General features: G+C 40.5%; 1 protein-coding gene across 1 annotated transcript; it reads right to left on the reverse strand.

The window, feature by feature from the left end:
- Window positions 1-2721: 2721 nt before the first annotated feature.
- LOC118811352 (melanin-concentrating hormone receptor 2) lies at window positions 2722-20657 on the reverse strand. Its single transcript, XM_036575512.1, has 2 exons — window positions 19698-20657; window positions 2722-5082 (listed from the first exon to the last, which is right to left on the reverse strand). Exons 1-2 carry the CDS (start codon window positions 20093-20095, stop codon window positions 4440-4442), a joined length of 1041 nt encoding a protein of 346 aa, XP_036431405.1. The 5' UTR covers window positions 20096-20657; the 3' UTR covers window positions 2722-4439.
- Window positions 20658-21157: the final 500 nt, after the last annotated feature.

The raw sequence follows: 21157 nt of genomic DNA on the forward strand, positions 1-21157 counted from the left end.
AAAAAAAAAGTATTTGTAAGCAAAAAATTTGATAGCCAGCACTATTCACAACAGTGGATGCTGGATTCCCAGTCTGCCCTCAATGAGCAGCGGCTGAACGTTCTCTGTCGCCCCCCCCCCGTCCTCTATTCTCCGCTCATCTTTGCTCCCTTTCTGATTGCAAACCATAATTCATCTGTTCAAACAAGACCCCGTCTCCATACAGTCATTTGCTTATCCGCTTCACAATATGTTGATTCAGAGTGGTGAAATGTGACCAGTCACGCATAGCAGAAGTGTCACACATTAACACTAGAAATAACTGTTCTAGAGTGGCTGTGGGGTAGAAGGCTCGAGCGAGCGGAGAACGGGGAAAACGGGGAAATACACAGCACAAGAGAACACTGTGAAACAGGCCGACACGCCCAGCCCTATGATCACTCACACTTCACCCACTCGAAGCAAAACAACTAACAACAGATGACACAGTAATGATGCAGCACTGAGGAAAGCTAACACGGCATGCACAAAGAACATCAACAACACATTTGTGTATCCAATCATAGCGACGTTTGAGAAATGTCTTTTAGTATACACTTCACTGTATTCGGGATGTTTGAATAAATTTTTTCGCAGTGCGGCAATATAATAAATGGTTTGCTAACACTAAGGCCTGTCACGATTATTACATAATCGGCTGATCGCAATTGTTGGAGCTGGCTGCAATTATTTCATACAGTTGTGAGCTTTTACAATCATATGTTTACATCACCACTATCTGTGTAAATTGGGTGTGTTTTCATTCGTTAGGCTGAGGTGAATGCATGTAAATAAAAGAAGCAGAAGAACATTTATTGAGATACGTCAAGAGTCTTTGAAAACAAAAGACGTCCGCCCACCTTCAGAGGGCGGCGGTGAGTAACGTTTATTTGATGTTTGTTAATAACGCCCTTAGAGGGCGGCGCTGAGCGATGTTTGTTTACTTGATGTTTAATAATAACGCCTTTAGAGGGCGGCGCTGAGCGACGTTTGTTTAGCTGATGTTTGTTAATAACGCCTTTAGAGGGCGGCGCTGAGCGACGTTTGTTTATTTGATGTTTGTTAATAACGCCTTTAGAGGGCGGCGCTGAGCGACGTTTGTTTATTTGATGTGTGTTAATAACGCCTTTAGAGGGCGGCGCTGAGCGACGTTTGTTTATTTGATGTGTGTTAATAACGCCTTTAGAGGGCGGCGCTGAGCGACGTTTGTTTATTTGATGTTTGTTAATAACGCCTTTAGAGGGCGGCGCTGAGCGACGTTTGTTTATTTGATGTGTGTTAATAACGCCTTTAGAGGGCGGCGCTGAGCGACGTTTGTTTATTTGATGTGTGTTAATAACGCCTTTAGAGGGCGGCGCTGAGCGACGTTTGTTTATTTGATGTTTGTTAATAACGCCTTTAGAGGGCGGCGCTGAGCGACGTTTGTTTATTTGATGTGTGTTAATAACGCCTTTAGAGGGCGGCGCTGAGCGACGTTTGTTTATTTGATGTGTGTTAATAACGCCTTTAGAGGGCGGCGCTGAGCGACGTTTGTTTATTTGATGTTTGTTAATAACGCCTTTAGAGGGCGGCGCTGAGCGACGTTTGTTTATTTGATGTGTGTTAATAACGCCTTTAGAGGGCGGCGCTGAGCGACGTTTGTTTATTTGATGTGTGTTAATAACGCCTTTAGAGGGCGGCGCTGAGCGACGTTTGTTTATTTGATGTTTGTTAATAACGCCTTTAGAGGGCGGCGCTGAGCGACGTTTGTTTATTTGATGTGTGTTAATAACGCCTTTAGAGGGCGGCGCTGAGCGACGTTTGTTTATTTGATGTGTGTTAATAACGCCTTTAGAGGGCGGCGCTGAGCGACGCTTGTTTAGTTGATGTTTAATAATAACGCCTTTAGAGGGCGGCGCTGAGCGACGCTTGGTTATTTGATGTTTGTTAATAACGCCTTTAGAGGGCGGCGCTGAGCGACGTTTGTTTATTTGATGTTTGTTAATAACGCCTTTAGAGGGCGGCGCTGAGCGACGTTTGTTTATTTGATGTGTGTTAATAACGCCTTTAGAGGGCGGCGCTGAGCGACGTTTGTTTATTTGATGTGTGTTAATAACGCCTTTAGAGGGCGGCGCTGAGCGACGTTTGTTTATTTGATGTTTGTTAATAACGCCTTTAGAGGGCGGCGCTGAGCGACGTTTGTTTATTTGATGTTTGTTAATAACGCCTTTAGAGGGCGGCGCTGAGCGACGTTTGTTTATTTGATGTGTGTTAATAACGCCTTTAGAGGGCGGCGCTGAGCGACGTTTGTTTATTTGATGTGTGTTAATAACGCCTTTAGAGGGCGGCGCTGAGCGACGTTTGTTTATTTGATGTGTGTTAATAACGCCTTTAGAGGGCGGCGCTGAGCGACGTTTGTTTATTTGATGTGTGTTAATAACGCCTTTAGAGGGCGGCGCTGAGCGACGTTTGTTTATGTGATGATTAAGCAGTAGAACACAAGAGGGAGTATGTCATTGCGAAGTAACATCACGGCTGTGATTTGGTTGCAGGCACAAGTTGAAGCCGATAACACACGACCTCGAGTGTTCTATTGCTTTTATACAACAGTTAATAAATAAAGTAAGAAATGAATAAACTGGGCTGTGAACGCGGCGTTTAATATGTTTTAATGTCAGCAGTTCCTTCCGCAGCTCGTTGCTACGTCAGAGTAACGAGCTCCGCTCACTCGCTGCACAGCCGGCAGTTTGTCACAGTTAGAGAACAGCGGTGGGTAATTTCATGACTATTAAACAGTCTTTTTTATTTTCCATTCTTTTTCTTCCATTCCTTCAGTGCACAGCCACATCTGTAACATATTAAATAAGACACAGGGTGTAAAGTGGCAAATAACAAACATACGTTATATGAGCTGATATTACACTTGTAAACAAAGCACTGATCTGTGGTAATCTCCACTGACGTTCACTGAATTTTACAACCGCTGATAACTACTACTAATAATAATAACAACAATAATAAAAAAAGTAATGGTTTCATATAGACTTTTTATAGTGCAGCTGTAGAGCTCATGGTCTCGTTACAAAATCCACAATACCAACAGTTCATACAAATATTACTTGAACAGTTTGTGAAATAACAATGTTACATAAATGTGAAAAGTGCCCTCAACTGAGTTCAAATGACCTTCTCTTCGGGCACTAATAACACACTGAACAATAAGATGACTTCTCAGGCTATTTTAGCAGGCAGACTTGTGGTCAGTGTGTGGTTCACAGTCATGCCCACCGGCCACAGGCGCTTTTTCTATTTCTCTCTCTGTATGTTGTTAAAAGGCGAAACCAAAATCGGAGATATTAGAACACTTCTTTTCATCCACTCACTGATTTACGACAATGTATGACTCTTGCAGCTGAATTTCAAATCAGTCAAAAAAAAAAAGCTACTCTTTGGCACGCTTGTGGGCCACTAGTGGCTCATGAGCAACAGCGACAGAGACTGCTGCTTTATAGTAAAACCACAGCACATCAGAACAGATACACTCACTGCAGTAAAAGTGCATGTATAAAGATCCAGCTTCTTAAAGCAGAACGTGGAGAAAACGGTCAGCATGCTCAAAAACATGTAACAGAATTAAGCAGTGATGCGGGTTTATTGAGCCCTGCCTGTATTTTCGGTGTCAACCTGAATGTGCGCCACACAGTCGCACACCACAAACACGGTCGTTGTCAGTTGATTAACATCTGGCCTGAGTCATCAACATCCTGCAATGTTTCTCAATCAGATTGACTGTGAGGGATCCTTCTGTATCGACCCCATTTACCACAGTCTAAAGGCAGAGCTACATTTCAGCGAAGATGCATATAAATGCATATGAACAGCTTGGTGTGCACATTGCTAAGAGCTCAACTATACGTGGTGCTGAGCATCAAGCAAATGCTAATTTTTTGTGGTATATCCGGTGGCGCAGGTGTTGGTGGCGGGTAGGATGTGTCAGGCGATTTACTGAATCCACTGTTTTACTTCTGTCTGTTTTCTCTCTGCTAGAAGTCTTTCTTGGGGTCAAAAATGGCTTCTTCTTCATTATTTCTGTCCATCGTGGTTTGGTAAATGCAACGCTGCTCCCGAATTCCATGCATTTCTGATATATACAAGCACACGGGGGGGGGTGCGGTGGTACAAATCGGCCCTAACAAATATTTTTTTGCCATGCAGGAAGGTGTGTCTGTGTATCCTTACTGGAAGAATGGAAAACAAGCTCATGTTGTTTGTCAGGGCCTGAACCCTGAATACCTTTGCTTATCGGTTCATCTTCATTTTTGTTTGGAATGCAGGAATGTGTCTCAACCTACATCTCAGGATACATCCGATCAAATCTGTTAGCAGGAACATCTGATCAAATCCATTAGCAGGAATATCTGACCAAATCCAAGCAGCGCCGGTCAAATGACGGTGCAGCGATGGGTGGTGTCCGGACTGACGCTGGAGCCCCCCTCCGTCTTCACCGTGGTTTTGGACATGGTGGTGTGAGAGCTGCGGAGGTCGCGGCGGTGGCAGAGGCGCTCGCGGTAGTTCTGGGCGAAGATGAGCAGCATGAGTGGGTTGATGCAGCTGTGCGAGTAGCTCAGGCAAATGCTGATGTTGTAGGCATAGATGAAGATGCTGGTGGGCTGCTGGATGCTCAGGTTGATCACCTGGATGACGTGGTACGGGGACCAGCACAGCAGAAACAGGGCGATGACCATCAGCACCATCTTGGTGGCGCGCTTGGCCCACACTGACTGCTTGCGCTTGACCCGCCGAATGGAGCGGAACACGTGATACAGAGTCAGAGAGTAAAAAGTACTGATTATGATGAGGGGCACGATGAAGCCCAGAGTGGACTGGTACAGCGTGTACCAATACATGTCCTTAGGGCTGTCCAGGTACATCATACACACGTTCATGTGCTTCTCGGAGATCACCTTGGCGTATATCATGACAGGGATGGTGAGGAGAAAACTGCCCACCCACACCAGCAGGTTGATGACAATGGTCCACTGGATGGTCCGGTTCTCTGAGGTGGGATGGACAATAGCAATGTACCTAGGAAACAACCAGAAGATACATTCATGGTCAAACTCACCACATACATTCTAGGGCCCATAGTGTTTGGGTATGATGTGCTGATTTAAATATCTGGCAAAGCTAGTTGAAAGTTTGGACACACAAACTAATTAACTATTCACACAGAACTGGTTTTACAAGAGGTAAACAAGGTTTATCTGTTATAAATTAAACTGCTGAAATAACCCCAAGGATGAAATAAACCCAGGTTATATTAATCCTGTGCTATAAAGCTAACCATAGAAATAAACCCAGGTTATATTAATCCTGTGCTATAAAGCTAACCATAGAAATAAACCCAGGATATATTAATCCTGTGATATAAAGCTAACCATAGAAATAAACCCAGGTTATATTAATCCTGTGATATAAAGCTAACCATAGAAATAAACCCAGGTTATATTAATCCTGTGATATAAAGCTAACCATAGAAATAAACCCAGGTTATATTAATCCTGTGCTATTAAATTAATCGTATAAATAAACCCAGGTTATATTAATCCTGTGCTATAAAACTAACCATAGAAATAAACTCAGGTTATATTAATCCTGTGATATAAAGCTAACCATAGAAATAAACCCAGGTTATATTAATCCTGCGCTATAAAGCTAATCATAAAAATACTGTACTATAAAGCTAATCATGGAAACAAACCCAGGTTACATCACTACTAAGCAGTAAAATGAATCTCAGAAATAAACCCAGGCTGCATTAGTCCTGTGCTATAGAATAAACAGTACAAGTAAATCCAGGTTATATAAATCCTGTGTGTTCCAGTGTAACTAAGCTAGTGCAATCTGGCTGCTGCTTTACATTGTTTTTGCTTTTGTTTTGTATTTCCAGTATGTTTTGATGTTTCCACACTGGCCGAAGAGTTTGCCATTCAATCCATCTCTATCTGCCACATTTCTGAATGGTATTTTTTGTTCAAAATGAACTCAAAAACCTTTGGCTTTGCCAAACCAGTGCAAAGTCTCAGCCCCCCTGGCACTCCCTGCTATAAAGAAACAGATGGGAGGATATTTCCACAGAGGTCAGGATGCGAGAAGCAAAAGCCAAGCAACCCCAAAGGAAAATGTTTTGAAACTTCAACTGTTTGGTTTGCACTGTTTGGTACTGTTGTTCGCATCTTTAAGCATAAATGTAAAAATCTATATGGAGTTTTGTGGCTGCCTGGCCCGGACACTGTTTGGATTCTATATAGTAGCTATGTAGATGCCTAGGCTCCAGCTGCATGAGTGACGCTACACCACAGCTATGAAGCTACCTGGGCTGGCTGCTACCCCTTTATGGCTGAGGACCAGACATACACCAGAGTCGTGGGGCCCCCCAGACAGAGAGGGGCCTTCCCCCATGGCCAAGAACTCTTTCCCAGACAGCTAAGTGACTCTATGCTAGGTGTAGGGAGCTTCTTGTGGGAACTGTGTGTGTGTTGCGCGTTGTTTTATTTACTGTTGATTATGTATTTTGTAAGTTTTGTAAAATGTCCTTTTGTGTTTGGAAAAGGTGCTATACAAAATTACAATTTGTAGAAATAACCCCAGATTTTTTACATCCAGCATGAATTGCCATGTTGGTAAATGTTTTATCATATCCTGTGTTTGCGTTTTTTGTATGGAGGTACCCGAAGAAGTATTGTTTATATGTACTTGAATTCTCTGTGGCTCAAATCAAGCTAATATATACTGTCCTATCTCGAGTGAACAACTCCAAACATTAAAATATGTACAACGACAGACATTCGCTTGATTTTATGCTGCATTATTGACTGTTGGCTGCAGTTTCCCAAACTAAATTCCCAAGCTGTTTTCTACTTGCAAGCAGACTAACTGTTTGCCTAAGAAACATATTTGGCATGACTGTAATATGTAAAAAGAGACACATGGAGATTTTGTATCATGTGCGAATGTCAAAGTCAAGGCGACAAAGTTTCCATAGTGCTTTTTTACAACAGGCGTTGTCATAAAGCAGTTTTACAATAAAATCTGGGTCCAAGCCCTCATGAGTGTCGCCAATGGCGACAGCGGCAAGGAATAACTCCAAATGGGGAACCCATCCTCCTCTGGTTGACACCGGATAGCAAACAATAACAAAAGAGCAATATGTACATAACATAGACACAGTTATACTAACCCACCTCTTTTTGTACAACTTCCAATAGTACTTAACAGAAGAGTTAGAACACCACAACTGGACATCTGAGATGTAGAATAAGTAGAAAATGCAACCAACTTCTGTGACTGAACTTTGGAGGTGTGGAAAAATATCCCTGCAGATTTCTTTGAAAACCTGACAGAGGTCTGTGTATCAAGGGTGTCACACTTAATACTGAAACAAACTGAAATATTTAGTTAATGAAGCTTCTGTGAATTTCTATAGGTGTTAGTTGGAAATTAAGTAAATAAAAGCATAACCTGACCTCTGCACAGTCATGTACACTGTGTTTAGGAGTTTAGCATCGTGTCTGGTGTGAATTCCATGTCAGGATCAAAATTCAAGCATTTTTAAAGGTTTTAGATGAAAATGTCTTGAAGGTTAAGAGAAACATACATTCAAGAGGGTCTACATTTAAAACGAAGACAACAACCTTTGGCTTTCCAAAACCAGCACAGAATCTGAGTCCTCCTGGCAGTGCCTGCTATAAAGAAACAGATGTGAGAATATTTCCACAGAGGGCAAGATGCGAGAACCAAAAGTAAGCAACCCCAAGGAAAATGTTTTGAAACTCTAATTGTTTGGTTTGCATTATCGCTGTTTGCATCTTTAAGAATAAATGTAAAAATCCCAGTCACACACTGTGTGACTTTACCCTGCCTGGAGCTAGATTTGCCCTGAGTTACACCCAGATTTATCTCTCAAAACCAAAGAATCTGTCTTCATAGTATACCCCTGAGCTGTGTTCTGACTTGTTTGGAAAAAGGCATTCTGTCTTTAGACTCTGTTGTAGTCGAGATTTGTTTTTCTGTATTAAGAATCCTTCCACTGTAGATCACATGTGAATGGTGAAGTAGAAGAAAAAACCTAGAACGAGTCACAGTATTTCTAAGAATTGGTTTGCTGCATCAGTCCTCATTTTTTCCCCCACTACATTAACCCTCAGAATTCACAGTGGTAAATGGCAATAACAGGGTATTTTGTTTGATATTAACCCTTTACTGCATGAATTATGAAATATGCATTAAAAACAGGAGTATAAAGATTGACAGAAAATATTTTGGGGGCTGCATTGCATTTTGTTGCCTTATGGCAACAGCAGACAATATTGGAACTGCAATCTGCAATGCACAAAATCGGTCTGGAAGGATGTGTAGCTGTTAAGAAGCTGCTACAAAGAAAAGCAAACATACAAAAAATAATTTAACATTCGCACTAGAAAACAAACTGGACACCTAAGTTGTGGAATAAGGTTATATAGACCGATGAGTCTAAATTTAATTTAAATTTGGATTACTTGAATTCTAGAAAGTAGAAAATGCAACCAACTTCTAAGACTCAAATTCAGAGGTGTGGAAAAATACTCCCGCAGATTTTTTGAAAAACTGAAAACTGAAAGAATGGAAGCTGTTATCAAGGCAAAATGTGGACACACTAAATAATGAATAAAACTGATTATTTATAGTTGATTATATTAGCCAATGAGTCATTTTCTGTTGCTGTCAGCTGAAAATTAAATAAATGGAAGAGTGGTCTCTGAATTTTGCACAGTAATGAACACTGTGCTCACAAGATGCTGAAAATTATTTCAGGGGAGATTTGCAGTTTGTTGCCAATAGGCAACAGTAAGCGACAGTGGAAGTGCAGTGCATACAATGGGAGTAAACAACAAGCATAACAGCTATATATGCATAAATGTTTTCAGAATAAAGGGTATGAAAATAATTATACTGATAACATCAAGACGGAATGTAATAAGAATGTCCTGTGTGTCGCGTGGCTGTGTAGTTTTACTACCACTGTGTGCAGTGCACACTACAGTTCCATTGTCACATACTGTTGCCATATGGCAACAATTGCATTTAACCATTTTATATAAAATCTATAGCATCCAAAATAGTTTTATTTATGAAAAGAAGTGCAACTGTTTTCCATTTTTCTTGCTGTTGTTGTCAAAAAGCAACAAAACTTGTTGGCAAAGTTTTACCACGTGATGCATTGAAAAAGAAGTACACACTGCAACTAGAGGGCATATGAAAAAAGTACCATGTTCCATATAAAGCTTTTACTTTCCCATAAGTAACCTGAATTTAAAGCAATGTTCTGTGAAAATTCAAATTTACTCAATTTAGGCAACGTACACCGATGTAGTTGATCACTTAACGTTTCTAAAATTTGCTTATTTGGTTCAGCGCTGGAGCTACGAGGCTAACGTTGCTAGAAGTCAATAGTCACTAAAAGTCAATAGTCACCCAAATCTTTTCTGTAAACATTCCTACAATTTCTCTTAACTTGCTCAAACCACATTCATATCTTCATGAACATTACACACACACACTGTGTCCATGTGGTTTAGGACACAGTATGACTAACTGTGAAATATAAAGTTTAAGAAAACATCACCATGTAGCTGAATGCTGCAGACAGACATTTTAGACAACAGGTGTTGTGGTGAATTCTGACACCCCGTCACAAGCATGCATGTCACACAGGCATGTGGACGCTGCCGATTACCTTCACGATTTCTTTTGTATCTTTATAAAACTTACTGCATATCTTGAATCTTCTAACTGAAGCTATATATATGTTATATATAACAGAAATTCAGCTACACAGTGATGTTTTGTGTATTTTTATAGTTCACAGTAAGTCACATTGTGCTCTAAACCAGAGTCTGTGGAACCATAATAAAGACCTGGATGCAGTCTGGGTGGGTTAAGAGACGTTTTGGGGATTTACAGAAAAGATTTGGGTGACTATTGACTTCTAGTGTTTGTTAACATCATTAGCCTTGTAGCTCCATCTACTCGAACGAATACATCTGAGGTAAGTGAAAAATGATGTCAGTTATGTATGTATTATGTATTTGTAATACCACGCAGGAAAGAGTTAATTATCTCTCAGTCATATCTCATTGAAACAACTGGAGACATTTTGTCAAAAGTGTGGATTATCAGGTTACAGTTGTATTTGTATGTAGAGATGAATATATTTCACCATTAACAGTAATGCTGGAAAATGTAGACTTGAATAAACAGAATGCAAATGTAATTAAATGCAATGTAAATGAAATTAATATAACTAATTGTATTGACACTATAACTTTCCATGTGTAACTCTCGACCTCTAAGGGTTAAATGGAGAATGTTGAAGGTGACGAGTGTCCTCTGGTAGTTTCTAGAGCACATACAGGAGCACATACACCAGCATGTCCTTTCCCGGTCTCACGGGTCATTCATTCCAACGTTCATGACTGTTAGTATCAATGTCACAGAACAATGTTGGCACGTCCTATAGATTTCCAAATATAGCTATAGTAATCTATAACTGGCCACGAGTCTAATCGCCCTGCTGACACACCCCACTCCCTTTCCTTAGTGTAAAATAAATTACTCTCAGCGTTAGACTGTCATTAACAATGGCCTTGCACTGCATGGTCATATGCTTCAAGTAACAGATGATGGAAAACATATGACCCAGCAGTGACCAGGGCAAATCTAGAGGCCGCATGTACTTGTATACAGGGCTGGGACAGAATAGAGGCTTTGCAGATTAGCACTGCTGTGAATGCTTATCATGTAATAGCAACAAAAGCTTTGGAGGGCCCCCACATTAATCTCCTCATCAACAGGGCCTCTGAAATCTCTGTCTTACAGCACTCGAGACATCACATGTTCTGCTGCTCCTTTGTGTGGGAGATGGGGAAACATCCTCAGATGCCTGATCACATGGTATTGCAATACTGTCCCATGCAATACTGTCAGAGAAGGCTGAAATATGTAAATACTTAAAGCAAGGCCTGACTGATATCTCAATTGACTGATAATATCAATCAATATTAGCCTCTTTTCCACTGTAGGGCCAAGTGGTTCCCAACAAGAACACCACAGATCAGGTTTAATATCAGCATTCTATCCTTCCAACACCACCGCTTGACTTTGCTTCCTCAGATTTGAGTCACCATCATCAAGACTTGTCTAAATTTGTCATCTAAACATATAAATTTTAAAACTGAAAGTCAGAATCGAGTTGAAAGCTAAGCTAATGCTAACCAGCTCCTGTTTAAGAGATCACTGTTCAACATTTAGACATTGTTGGACTGAAACACATTTAATAAATGGTGGATTTGAAATTGTGCACTGCTGTCATTTACAACCCCATTTCCAAAAATTTGGGACGCTGTGCAGAATGTAAATAAAAATAGAGTGCAATGACATGCAAATCATGTAAACCATTTTGAATGTGATGTCAACAACACGTTCCAAAAAAGTTGAGACAGGGGCCTGTTTACTATGTGTTTCATCACCTCTTCTTTTAACAGCACTCTGTAAGCGTTTGGGAACTGAGGAGACACTGCTGTAGTTTTGAAAGTGAAATGCTTTCTGTTCTTGTTTGATACAGGACTTCAAGCTGCTCAACAGTTCGAGGTCTCCTTTGTCGTATTTTTCATTTCATAATTCACCAAATGTTATCAGTGGTGACAGGTCTGGACTGCAGGCAGGCCAGTTTGGCACCTGGACTCTTTTAAAACAGAGCAACGCTGCTGTAATACATGCAAGATGTGGTTTGTCATCGTCTTGCTGAAATAATCAAGGCCTTCCCTGAAAAAGACGTTGTCTGGACGGCAGCATGTGTTGCCAAAACATGTATATAACATTCAGCATTAATGGTGCCTTCACAGATGTGCACGTCACCCATACCATGCATGCTAATGCACCCCTATACCATCATGAATACTGGTTTTTGAACTGTGCACTGATAACAAGCTGAGTGGTCTTTAGCCCACTAGAGGTCCATGATTTCCAAAAAGAATTTCAAATGTTGATTTGTCAGACCACAGGACACAGAGACGATGGCAGCATTCCTGGATCCTGTTTATATTTGGTTTCTTCTTTGCGTTTTAGAGTTTTAAGTTGCATTTGTGGATGCAGCGACAAACTGTGTTCACAGACAGTGATTTTCAGAAGTGTTTCTGAGCCCATGCAGTGATTTCCACTACAGAATCCTGTCTGTTTTTAATGCACTGCCGCCTGAGGGCCCAAAGATCATGGCCAGCAACTACTAGCTTTTGGCCTTGACCCTTGGATACAGAGATTTCTCCAGATTCTCTGTAACTTTTAATGATATTATTTACTGTAGATGATGAAAAGCAAAAGTTCTTTGCTATTTTATGTTGAGAAACGTAATTCTTGAATTGTTGCACTATTTGACTGTGCAGTCCTTCATGGAATGGTCAACCCTCCTCATCTTTACCTCTGAAAGACTCTCTGAGATGCTCTTTTACACCCAATCATGTTACTGACCTGTTGCCAATTAACCACCACTTATTTATTTAGCATTAAACAACTTTACCAGCCTTCTGTTGCCCCTGTCCCAACTATTTTGGAACGTGTTGTTGGCATCAAATTCAAAATGGGCATATATTTTCCAAAAAACAATACAATTTCTCAGTTTCAACATTTGATATGTTCTCTTTGTACTATTTTCAAATGAATATAGGGTTTGAATGATTTGCATATCATTGCATTTTGTTTATATTTACATTTTGCACAGCGTCCGAACCCTTTTTGGAAATGGGGTTGTATTTGAAGTCTGTGTGGGTGAACTTATTTAAATAGCTCCATTGCTACATCACACACAGAACGGTTGTCTGGCCCTGGAAATGCCACTAGAATATTTACCTTCCGTGCTCAGAGCTGTTCGGCCCTGCAGTGGAAAAGAGGCTCTTAGCCTGCAGTTTTACCATATCAGTAAAAGTATCACAGATAACGTGCTGATTATTATAATTGCAATACTAGTATTCTGTCTCCTCAAATCGCCATCCTGTGGGTAGCCTCCTACTTTACATACCATGGTGCTGCGTACATTTTTAGAGCCGACATGCACCGAGTTCCCAGACACTGAGAGCATATAGGAAAATAAGCATACCTTCAACAGGCACGGAGAGCTCCTCTGGGCTCTGAAGGGCAATACTGCAGTGAATTAGGCAAGAATGTAACAGAACATTCAGCTTTTCTTGTTTGATTAGAGTCACATCACCCTATTTATGGCCTGCTCATCTTAGCTTAAGTAGATTCATGCTTTAGTATATTGTGCTTTGTGAATGAAATTTGACACGGTACTGTCATCTACCATCCATTACGGGCCCAGGGATTCATCTACAGGGCGCTATGTTCTCACTCTGTGCTGCTTATTTTTCTCTGGCAGGCCTCTCCACTCAGACCAGCGGGCTCTTTTGAGCCTCAGCGCTCACAGCAGTCTGGAACATCCTGCTTGATACAAGCAATATATGATGTAAAGCTATTTATCTGGACAATAAGTGGTTATTTGATTAAAAAACACTAACATTAGAATAAAAACACATAAACAAATGAACAAAACATTGTAATTTGATGTGTCTGTCTGTGCTTAGTCTTTTCGAAAGCTCTCCTCAAGTAAGTCCAGTATTTATCAGCTATCATCCAAAACCTAGTTTATCTAATCAGTCCTTCATTACATTAAATCAGTGCTGCTGCTCTAAGTCAACAAATTCATGCAACGGTTGGAGTGCAGGGAAGTCAGGAACCAAACCTGTGGTCATCTACCAATGTATTAATAACTTGTTACATATTAGTGCATTTATGTTTATTTGTGTTTATTTTTCAGGCAAAAACACACAAACTGCCAGGATAAACCTTTGTAAACAACATTTATGGTTGTCTGCGCTGAACTGTGCTGTACATACATTAGGTCACTGGAGAAAACGAACAAAAATTGATCTGCATTTTTATTTTTTCACAGCCGAACAGTAGTCTTGACAGAGAAACCTCGATAGTCATTCTGTTTGAACACTTCTGATCAAATTAAATGCCTGGTTGATTTTCTAAGTGAAAATAAGTTAAATTATCTGCTAATATTATGGCATATTTTCTATTTATTAGCTGAGTTTAACCTATTGGAAACAATAAAACATAATATATGAAATGAGCCACAACCTTCCCCTAATATGTTACATTTATCAAATAAACCTCATTAAAATGTACAGAAGCGTGTTCTCTGTGGAGTTTATTTTCACTTAGAAAATCAACAAAACACATTAGTTGACCAGGTGCACCCAAACTTTTGCACACAACACTATCAATCAGTCAGTGAAATCGATAACTTACACCTAACCCTTCATTTTACTTCAAAATATATACAAATAAATGAATAAAATCAGTTAAAAACTGCTGGGACACGAATCCAAATGCTCAGAGATGTTTTATTGCTATTGGAAAGCCACCGTACAACACAGCTGGCTCAGAACTCCATTAACATTCTGTGAGATACGGCTTTGGAACGCTTAAATATTGCGGTGAATTAATCTGTCTGAGCATGTTTCACGTCAGAAATATATTCGTAGGATTAAACCAGGAACCTGAAAAATGTGATTCACAGGTTCATCTCAACTCTGGGTGCCAGTCACGACTACAGCTAGTCTAAAATGCTGGATTACTCACTGGCACAAAAAGCAGGATCATATTACGCCAAAGTTTAGCATCTCTTCATTGGCTTCCAGTTGAATTCAGAAGGCTCTATTGTGGGCTTTTAAGGCACTAATGGGCTGCTAAGATCCCTGAGATCCTCTGATCGATACCTTCTACAGGTCCCCCATTCAAAGAAAAAGCTAAAGGGGTAAATAGTCTCGTTATTGAGATCAGACGCACACCTACTTTACTGAGCTTCAAGCTTAAAACGTGTCTGTATTGATCGGCCTCAGAGATAGCTGAAGGCAGAGTTCTGTAATGTTCTGGCAATTTCGTCTTTATGCTGTTTATTTATCTTGCCTGGCATCTTTTGGGCTTATTAATGTCCTTTTAAAGGGGACCCATTTTGTGTTTTCGGTTTATTTCCTTTCCCTTTTGTGGGTTATGTTGCTTTTTGTGCTGTAAACGTCTGCAAAGTTACGAAGTCAAAGTACACGCCAGAGGGAGAGACTCTCTCCCACAGAAACCACTTTTCTCAGCCGCCTGAAACACTTTGTTGGAATTCCAACCCTTTTCCTTTGTTACAAGATGATGCAATCACGCATCACAATCCTTACTGGCTAGAGGGGCGGAACTGGTATCAGGATGCCGCTACTGCTTTCAACTGCACTGGCGGCTGACCAATCAGAGCATGCTGGGTTAACAGGGAGGGGGGCTCTAACCAAAGATTATATATACAAGGTAACCCAAAAGAGTGGATGCCTACTCATGTGAATGGAGCAAAAAGGGGTTCACTTCGTGTCTGCTTACGTCTTGTGTCTCCCGCTTTGCCCCGCCCCCATCTCGCAGGCCAACAGCAGCATCCTGTGCTGAAAGGCTGGGCAGCAGGCTGAACAACCCCCAAAACATTCTTGGTGGAGAGGTACATGAAAGGCTTTATAAGGCCAAAAGGTTCCCAAAGAAAACTTATTTATACATTTTTATTATTTTTACTAGTCTGTAAGTTTCTCTACAATGAATCATTTCACACCAAACCACTCTGAATGACTTTGTTTACATGACAACCACTGAATTATGCAGAAATGTAGAAATATTTGTGAAAATCTTTCTTAAATTTTTTTTTGTCACTTTCTTATCTATCATTTTGAGTTTCTGTCATTAAACATGGTCATTGTTGCTGGTTCTTATAACTTTTCTGATGGATATGAGTAAACAAACGATGACTTTAGCTTGGAATAATAAACAAACAAGACAAATCGGATTCAGGCAGTGTCCCAGAACTAGTTCTGACTGCCACTACAAGACTACAACTGTCACAGTGGTGGTACCCTCCAGGGTACGTCTTCAGTACCTTGAGTTAGAGAACATAACTGCACCACATTCTGTCACAGTTGTTTTTTTTTATGTCATTTTGACTCCAGGCTGATACTTCTATAAAAAAAGGGTAATAGTACAAAAAAAGAGAACGAGTACAAAAAGTTCCTTTTCTACAGGGAAAGTTAACATCAACGTACATTTGAAGCTCATGTAAGTTACAAAGTTGGACATTAAAGGAGAATTCCACCATTTTTTCTAAAATTCTGCATAATTCAATCATTGAGATGTAAGCTAATCAAAGTCATTCAGGCAGTTACTCACTCAGATTTCTTTACAGTGGTGGTGACAGGAACCAGACGTCACTATGTTTTATTTACTGTCCAAAACCACCAGTGAACCTAAACGAGTCTTCTGAGATTCATATGTGATGTTAATGATGATAAAATAGTAAATCTGAAACAATGCGTTTCCTTTGGGGACTATCTTGCCTCACAATGCCCTGCATGTTCCTCTCCACCATGAATTTAACTGAAAACAATACAGTTTAGGCCAAAACCTTCTCAAAACTGTTGTAAAACAATAAACATTTAATGGAATAACTCTCCAGAAGGGAGCTTTAAGAGTGGATGTCTGGTTCCTATCAACACCACTGTGATTTTGGCTTGGTAAGTTTCTGTAGATTGAAGCATTTCACACCAAACCACTCTGAATGACTTTTTTTTAACATCTTAATTATGCAAAATTTTGAACAATCATTGGAATTCCCCTAGGTGTAACTAACATGTACCTTAAATATCCAAATTAAAATAAAAAAGAATGAATACGAATCAAACAATGAAATATATCCAAAAGAGTCTGACCTGCATGTGCTGGTAACAGAAACCAGCAGCCTAAATGAAATGCAGTGGCTCTATTTCCAATCACAACAACCACGTTAAATGATAGTGATTTGATTTTGCTGATATGATGATGGTCTGGCAGAGGGTTTAATGAGAGATGAAGCAGAGATAAGATAATGATAAACAGACACTGTGCCCTCTTAAAAAGAGGATCTCCATGGGTTCTTTAGTAAAGGCAATGGTTCTATATGTGCATGCTTAAATATTTTTTTTGCATGGTGAAATAATTCTTCAAATTCTTCAGAATGATGGAGAACGTGTTAGGTGGAACCTTTTTGAAAATGGTACTATATATCACCAAAAAGGGTTCTGCTGTTGCTATGACGTCAAGTTTGTAGTAACAGAAAGACCTAACCATATATAGCCACAAACAACACATTCTCCATCAGCCTGAAGAACCACTTCACCATGCTTGACATCTTAACAATAGAAGAACCCTTTGTGGTGCTATAAAATGGTTCTGTATAGCACCAAAAGGGGTTCTTCTATTGTTACAAGCTTGATATCATACGAATAGTACAACGCTTTTTGGTGCTACAGAGAACCACGACATGCTTAAATGGTTCTCTGCATGGTGAAATGGTTCTTCGAATTGACGGAGACCGTGTCACATATGGTTCTATATAGAACCTTTTTTGAAACTGGTTCTGTATGGCACCAAAAAGTGTTCTGCCATTGTTTTAAGCTTGACATCACAAAAACAACAACAGAACCTTTTTGGTGCTATATAGAACCATATACAACACATTCTCCATCAATCCAAGGAACCATTTTACAACGCAAAGAAACGTATGAGCATGAAATGGTTCTATATAGCACCAAAAAGGGTTCATCTACTGTTATGATGTCAAGCTTATAACTACAGAAGAACCCTTTCTGGTGCTATACAGAACCATTTTCAAAAAAGGGTTTTCAGTACAGAACCATACAACACATTCTCCACCAATATGAAGAGCTATTTCACCATCTAAGCATGCAAAATGTTCTATATAGAACTGAGGGCTCTAAACAGAACCAATCCCAACACTAAAGAACCCTTGAAGAACCCTCTTTTTTAAGAGTGCAGGTAGGTTTCCTGTCTATGCACAAGACAGTGACTAGGCCTATGACCACTGTGGTCAACTGGTTTAATGGGTCACTATGTGGTGAACTATTTTAATGGGATATAAAGCAGCGATAATAACAAACAGACACTGTGCACTTAAAAAGATGGTTCTTCAAGGGTTCTTTTGCATCATGAAAAGGTTCTTCAGATTGATGGAGAATATGTTTTATATGGTTCTATACAGAACCTTTTTGAACAGAGTCCTATGCAGCACCATAAAGGTTCTTCTACTGTTACACGCTTGACATCGTAACAATAGCAGAACCCTTTTTTGGTGATATATATAGAACCCTTTTCAAAAAGGTTCTACATAGATGCATCTGCAACACATTCTACATCAATCTGAAGAACCATTTAGCAATGCAAAGAACCCATTAGTCATGCAAAAGGTTCTTTAAGTGTTCATGTTTCTATAAAGAACCATTTTCTTTACTAAAGAACCCTTGAAGAACCATCTTTTTTAAACGTGCACACACTTAAAAAAGGATGGTTCTTCAAGGGTTGTTCGGTAAAGAAACACTCAATGAACATGAACATTCAAAGATGCCTTTGCATGACTAAAGGGTTCTTTGCATCAAGAAAGCGTTCTTCAGATCGATGGAGAATGTGTTTTATATGGTTCTATATAGAACCTTTTTTAAAAGATTTCTAGATAGCAGCAAAAGATTTGTCTATCATTACAGTCTTGACATCGTGACCACAGAAGAACTCTTTCTGGGTGCTATATAAAACCCTTTTCAAAAAGGTTCTATATAGAACCATCTACAGCACATTCTCCATCAATCTGAAGAACAATTTAGCAATGCAAAACCCCTTTAATCATGCAAAGGGTTCTTGAAGAAGCATCTTTTTTAACTGTGTAGGTTATCTGTCTATGCAGAGCACGGCGACTATGCCCACTGTGGTCAACTGGTTTAATAGGTGACGAGCCTATGTGGTGAACTGGTTTATTGGGTGACTATGTGGTAAACTGGTTTAAAGGGGGATAAAGCAGTAATAATGATAAACAGACTGGAGGTTATCTGTCTATGCAGAGCACGGCGACTATGCCCACTGTGGTCAACTGGTTTAATGGGTGACTGGTTTAATGGGTGACTAGTCTGTGTGGTGAACTGGTTTACTGGGTGACTAGCCTATGTGGTGAACTAGTTTAAATGAGATAAAGCAGTAATAATGGTAAACAGGTTAACGTTACCAGTCTATGCAGAGCACGTTGACTATGTCCACTGTGGTCAACTGGTTTAATGGGTGACTGGTTTAATGGGTGACTAGCCTATGAGGTAAACTGGTTTAATGGGTGATAAAGCAGTGATAATGGTAAACAGACTGTAGGTTACCTGTCTATGCAGAGCACGGTGACTATGCCCACCGTGGTGAACTGGTTTAATGGGTGACTGGTTTACTGGGTGACTATGCCCACTGTGGTCAACTGGTTTAATGGGTGACTAGCCTATGAGGTGAACTGGTTTAATGGGAAATAAAGCAATGATAATGGTAAACAGACTGTAGGTTACCTGTGTATGCAGAGCACGATGACTATGCCCACTGTGGTCAACTGGTTTAATGGGTGATTAGTCTATGTGGTGAACTGGTTTACTGGGTGACTAGCCTATGAGGTGAACTGGTTTATTGGGAGATAAAGCAGTGATAATGGTAAACAGACTGTAGGTTACCTGTCTATGCAGAGCACGGTGACTATGCCCACTGTGGTGAACTGGTTGCTGACGTCGACCACCACAACGGCTTTGCACATGAAGTTCCCGAAGACCCACTGCCTGTCCCTCACCAGCTGGTGGATGTTGAAGGGCATGACGAGCAGGAAGAGCAGGTCGGCCACGGCCAGGTTCAGCACGTAGATGTCGGAGACCATCTTCTTCTTGCAGGTGGCCACGGCGTAGATGACCAGGCTGTTCGCCAGGACGCCCACCGAGCACAGCACGCCGTACACGGTGGGGAAGATGTGCATGAAGGAGGCGACGTCCATAGGGCTGAAGGAGGAGGAGGACCCCGTCCGGTTCACACAGCCCGACGAGTTCGCCCGAACTTCGCAGAAAACGTCCGACTCGTTCATTTTTCCGCGCGCTGTTTGTGTTTAAAAAGCGAGCGTAACGGAAAACGGCAGCCCAACGAACTTCCGAGGAGAAGCCAACTTCGGCGGCGGTCGCCCGTTTAGCATAGTCTGCTAACTTTTTACCGGTGTTCCGTGCGTGTATGTGTGTGTTTTTCTGTTAAACGGCGACGTGAGGGGTCGAAACGTCTGGTCATACGTGTGGAGCTCTTCTCTGCGTGTCAGCTTGTGTTGTACTTCATCTCTCAAGTCTCCACCCTTAACGGCCGGTATCAGGTACGTTATTTATTTTCCCACCAGTTTTCAGACAAGCCCCGCCCTCCCTCACTTCTGATTGGTGGAGGGGCATGCCAGTGTGAAAGACGAGCCAATCCTAGCGCGGAGGCAGGACACGACTAGCCAATCGCAGCGCGGGGTTTGTCCGAATGTGGGTGGGAAAACAAAAAAATGTCAACGCAGCTTCATGTTTAGTAATCTGTGCGGCCACTTGTTGCATAATTTATATCGAATTCGCCGTGGAGAACAACTCGTTTGTCCTTTTTTTTCTCCATGTTTTTTGCTGTTTATTGAGGGCGTATTGTTTTTTTTTATCAGTAGTAGATGGAAAAATATTTAGGATGTCTGAATGAGACTTTGAGACGTTTTGAATTTTGTTAATAGTTTAATTCTATTTAGTTAATTCGAACTATTCAATCTATTAAATGAAAAAAATTTGTACACTAATAGTGATAATGAAACAAATTATCACGGAAATAAGTATTTGCGTTTAGTGATAAAGTGTAGAGACTCTTCAAATATTAAATATAATATGTAAAATTTAAAAACGTGAGAAATATTTGTATTTTTTTTGTTTGTTTGTGAATATAATCTAATCTAATGCTGATACAAACTCAAAATCCCTCCCAGGCGGAGCATCTTTGTCAAATATTTCTTTAAATACACATTTTTCCTCTGTATCTTCTGTCATAGCATTTGACGTCCACTCCATCATCAGTCACTCGAGAGGAGAAAAGCAGAACTATTCCTGGATTACACTGACTGGACACATTATGCCTCTTCTGACCT

Source organism: Colossoma macropomum, unplaced genomic scaffold (genome assembly GCF_904425465.1).
Source record: "Colossoma macropomum unplaced genomic scaffold, Colossoma_macropomum, whole genome shotgun sequence".
Lineage (NCBI taxonomy): Eukaryota > Metazoa > Chordata > Actinopteri > Characiformes > Serrasalmidae > Colossoma > Colossoma macropomum.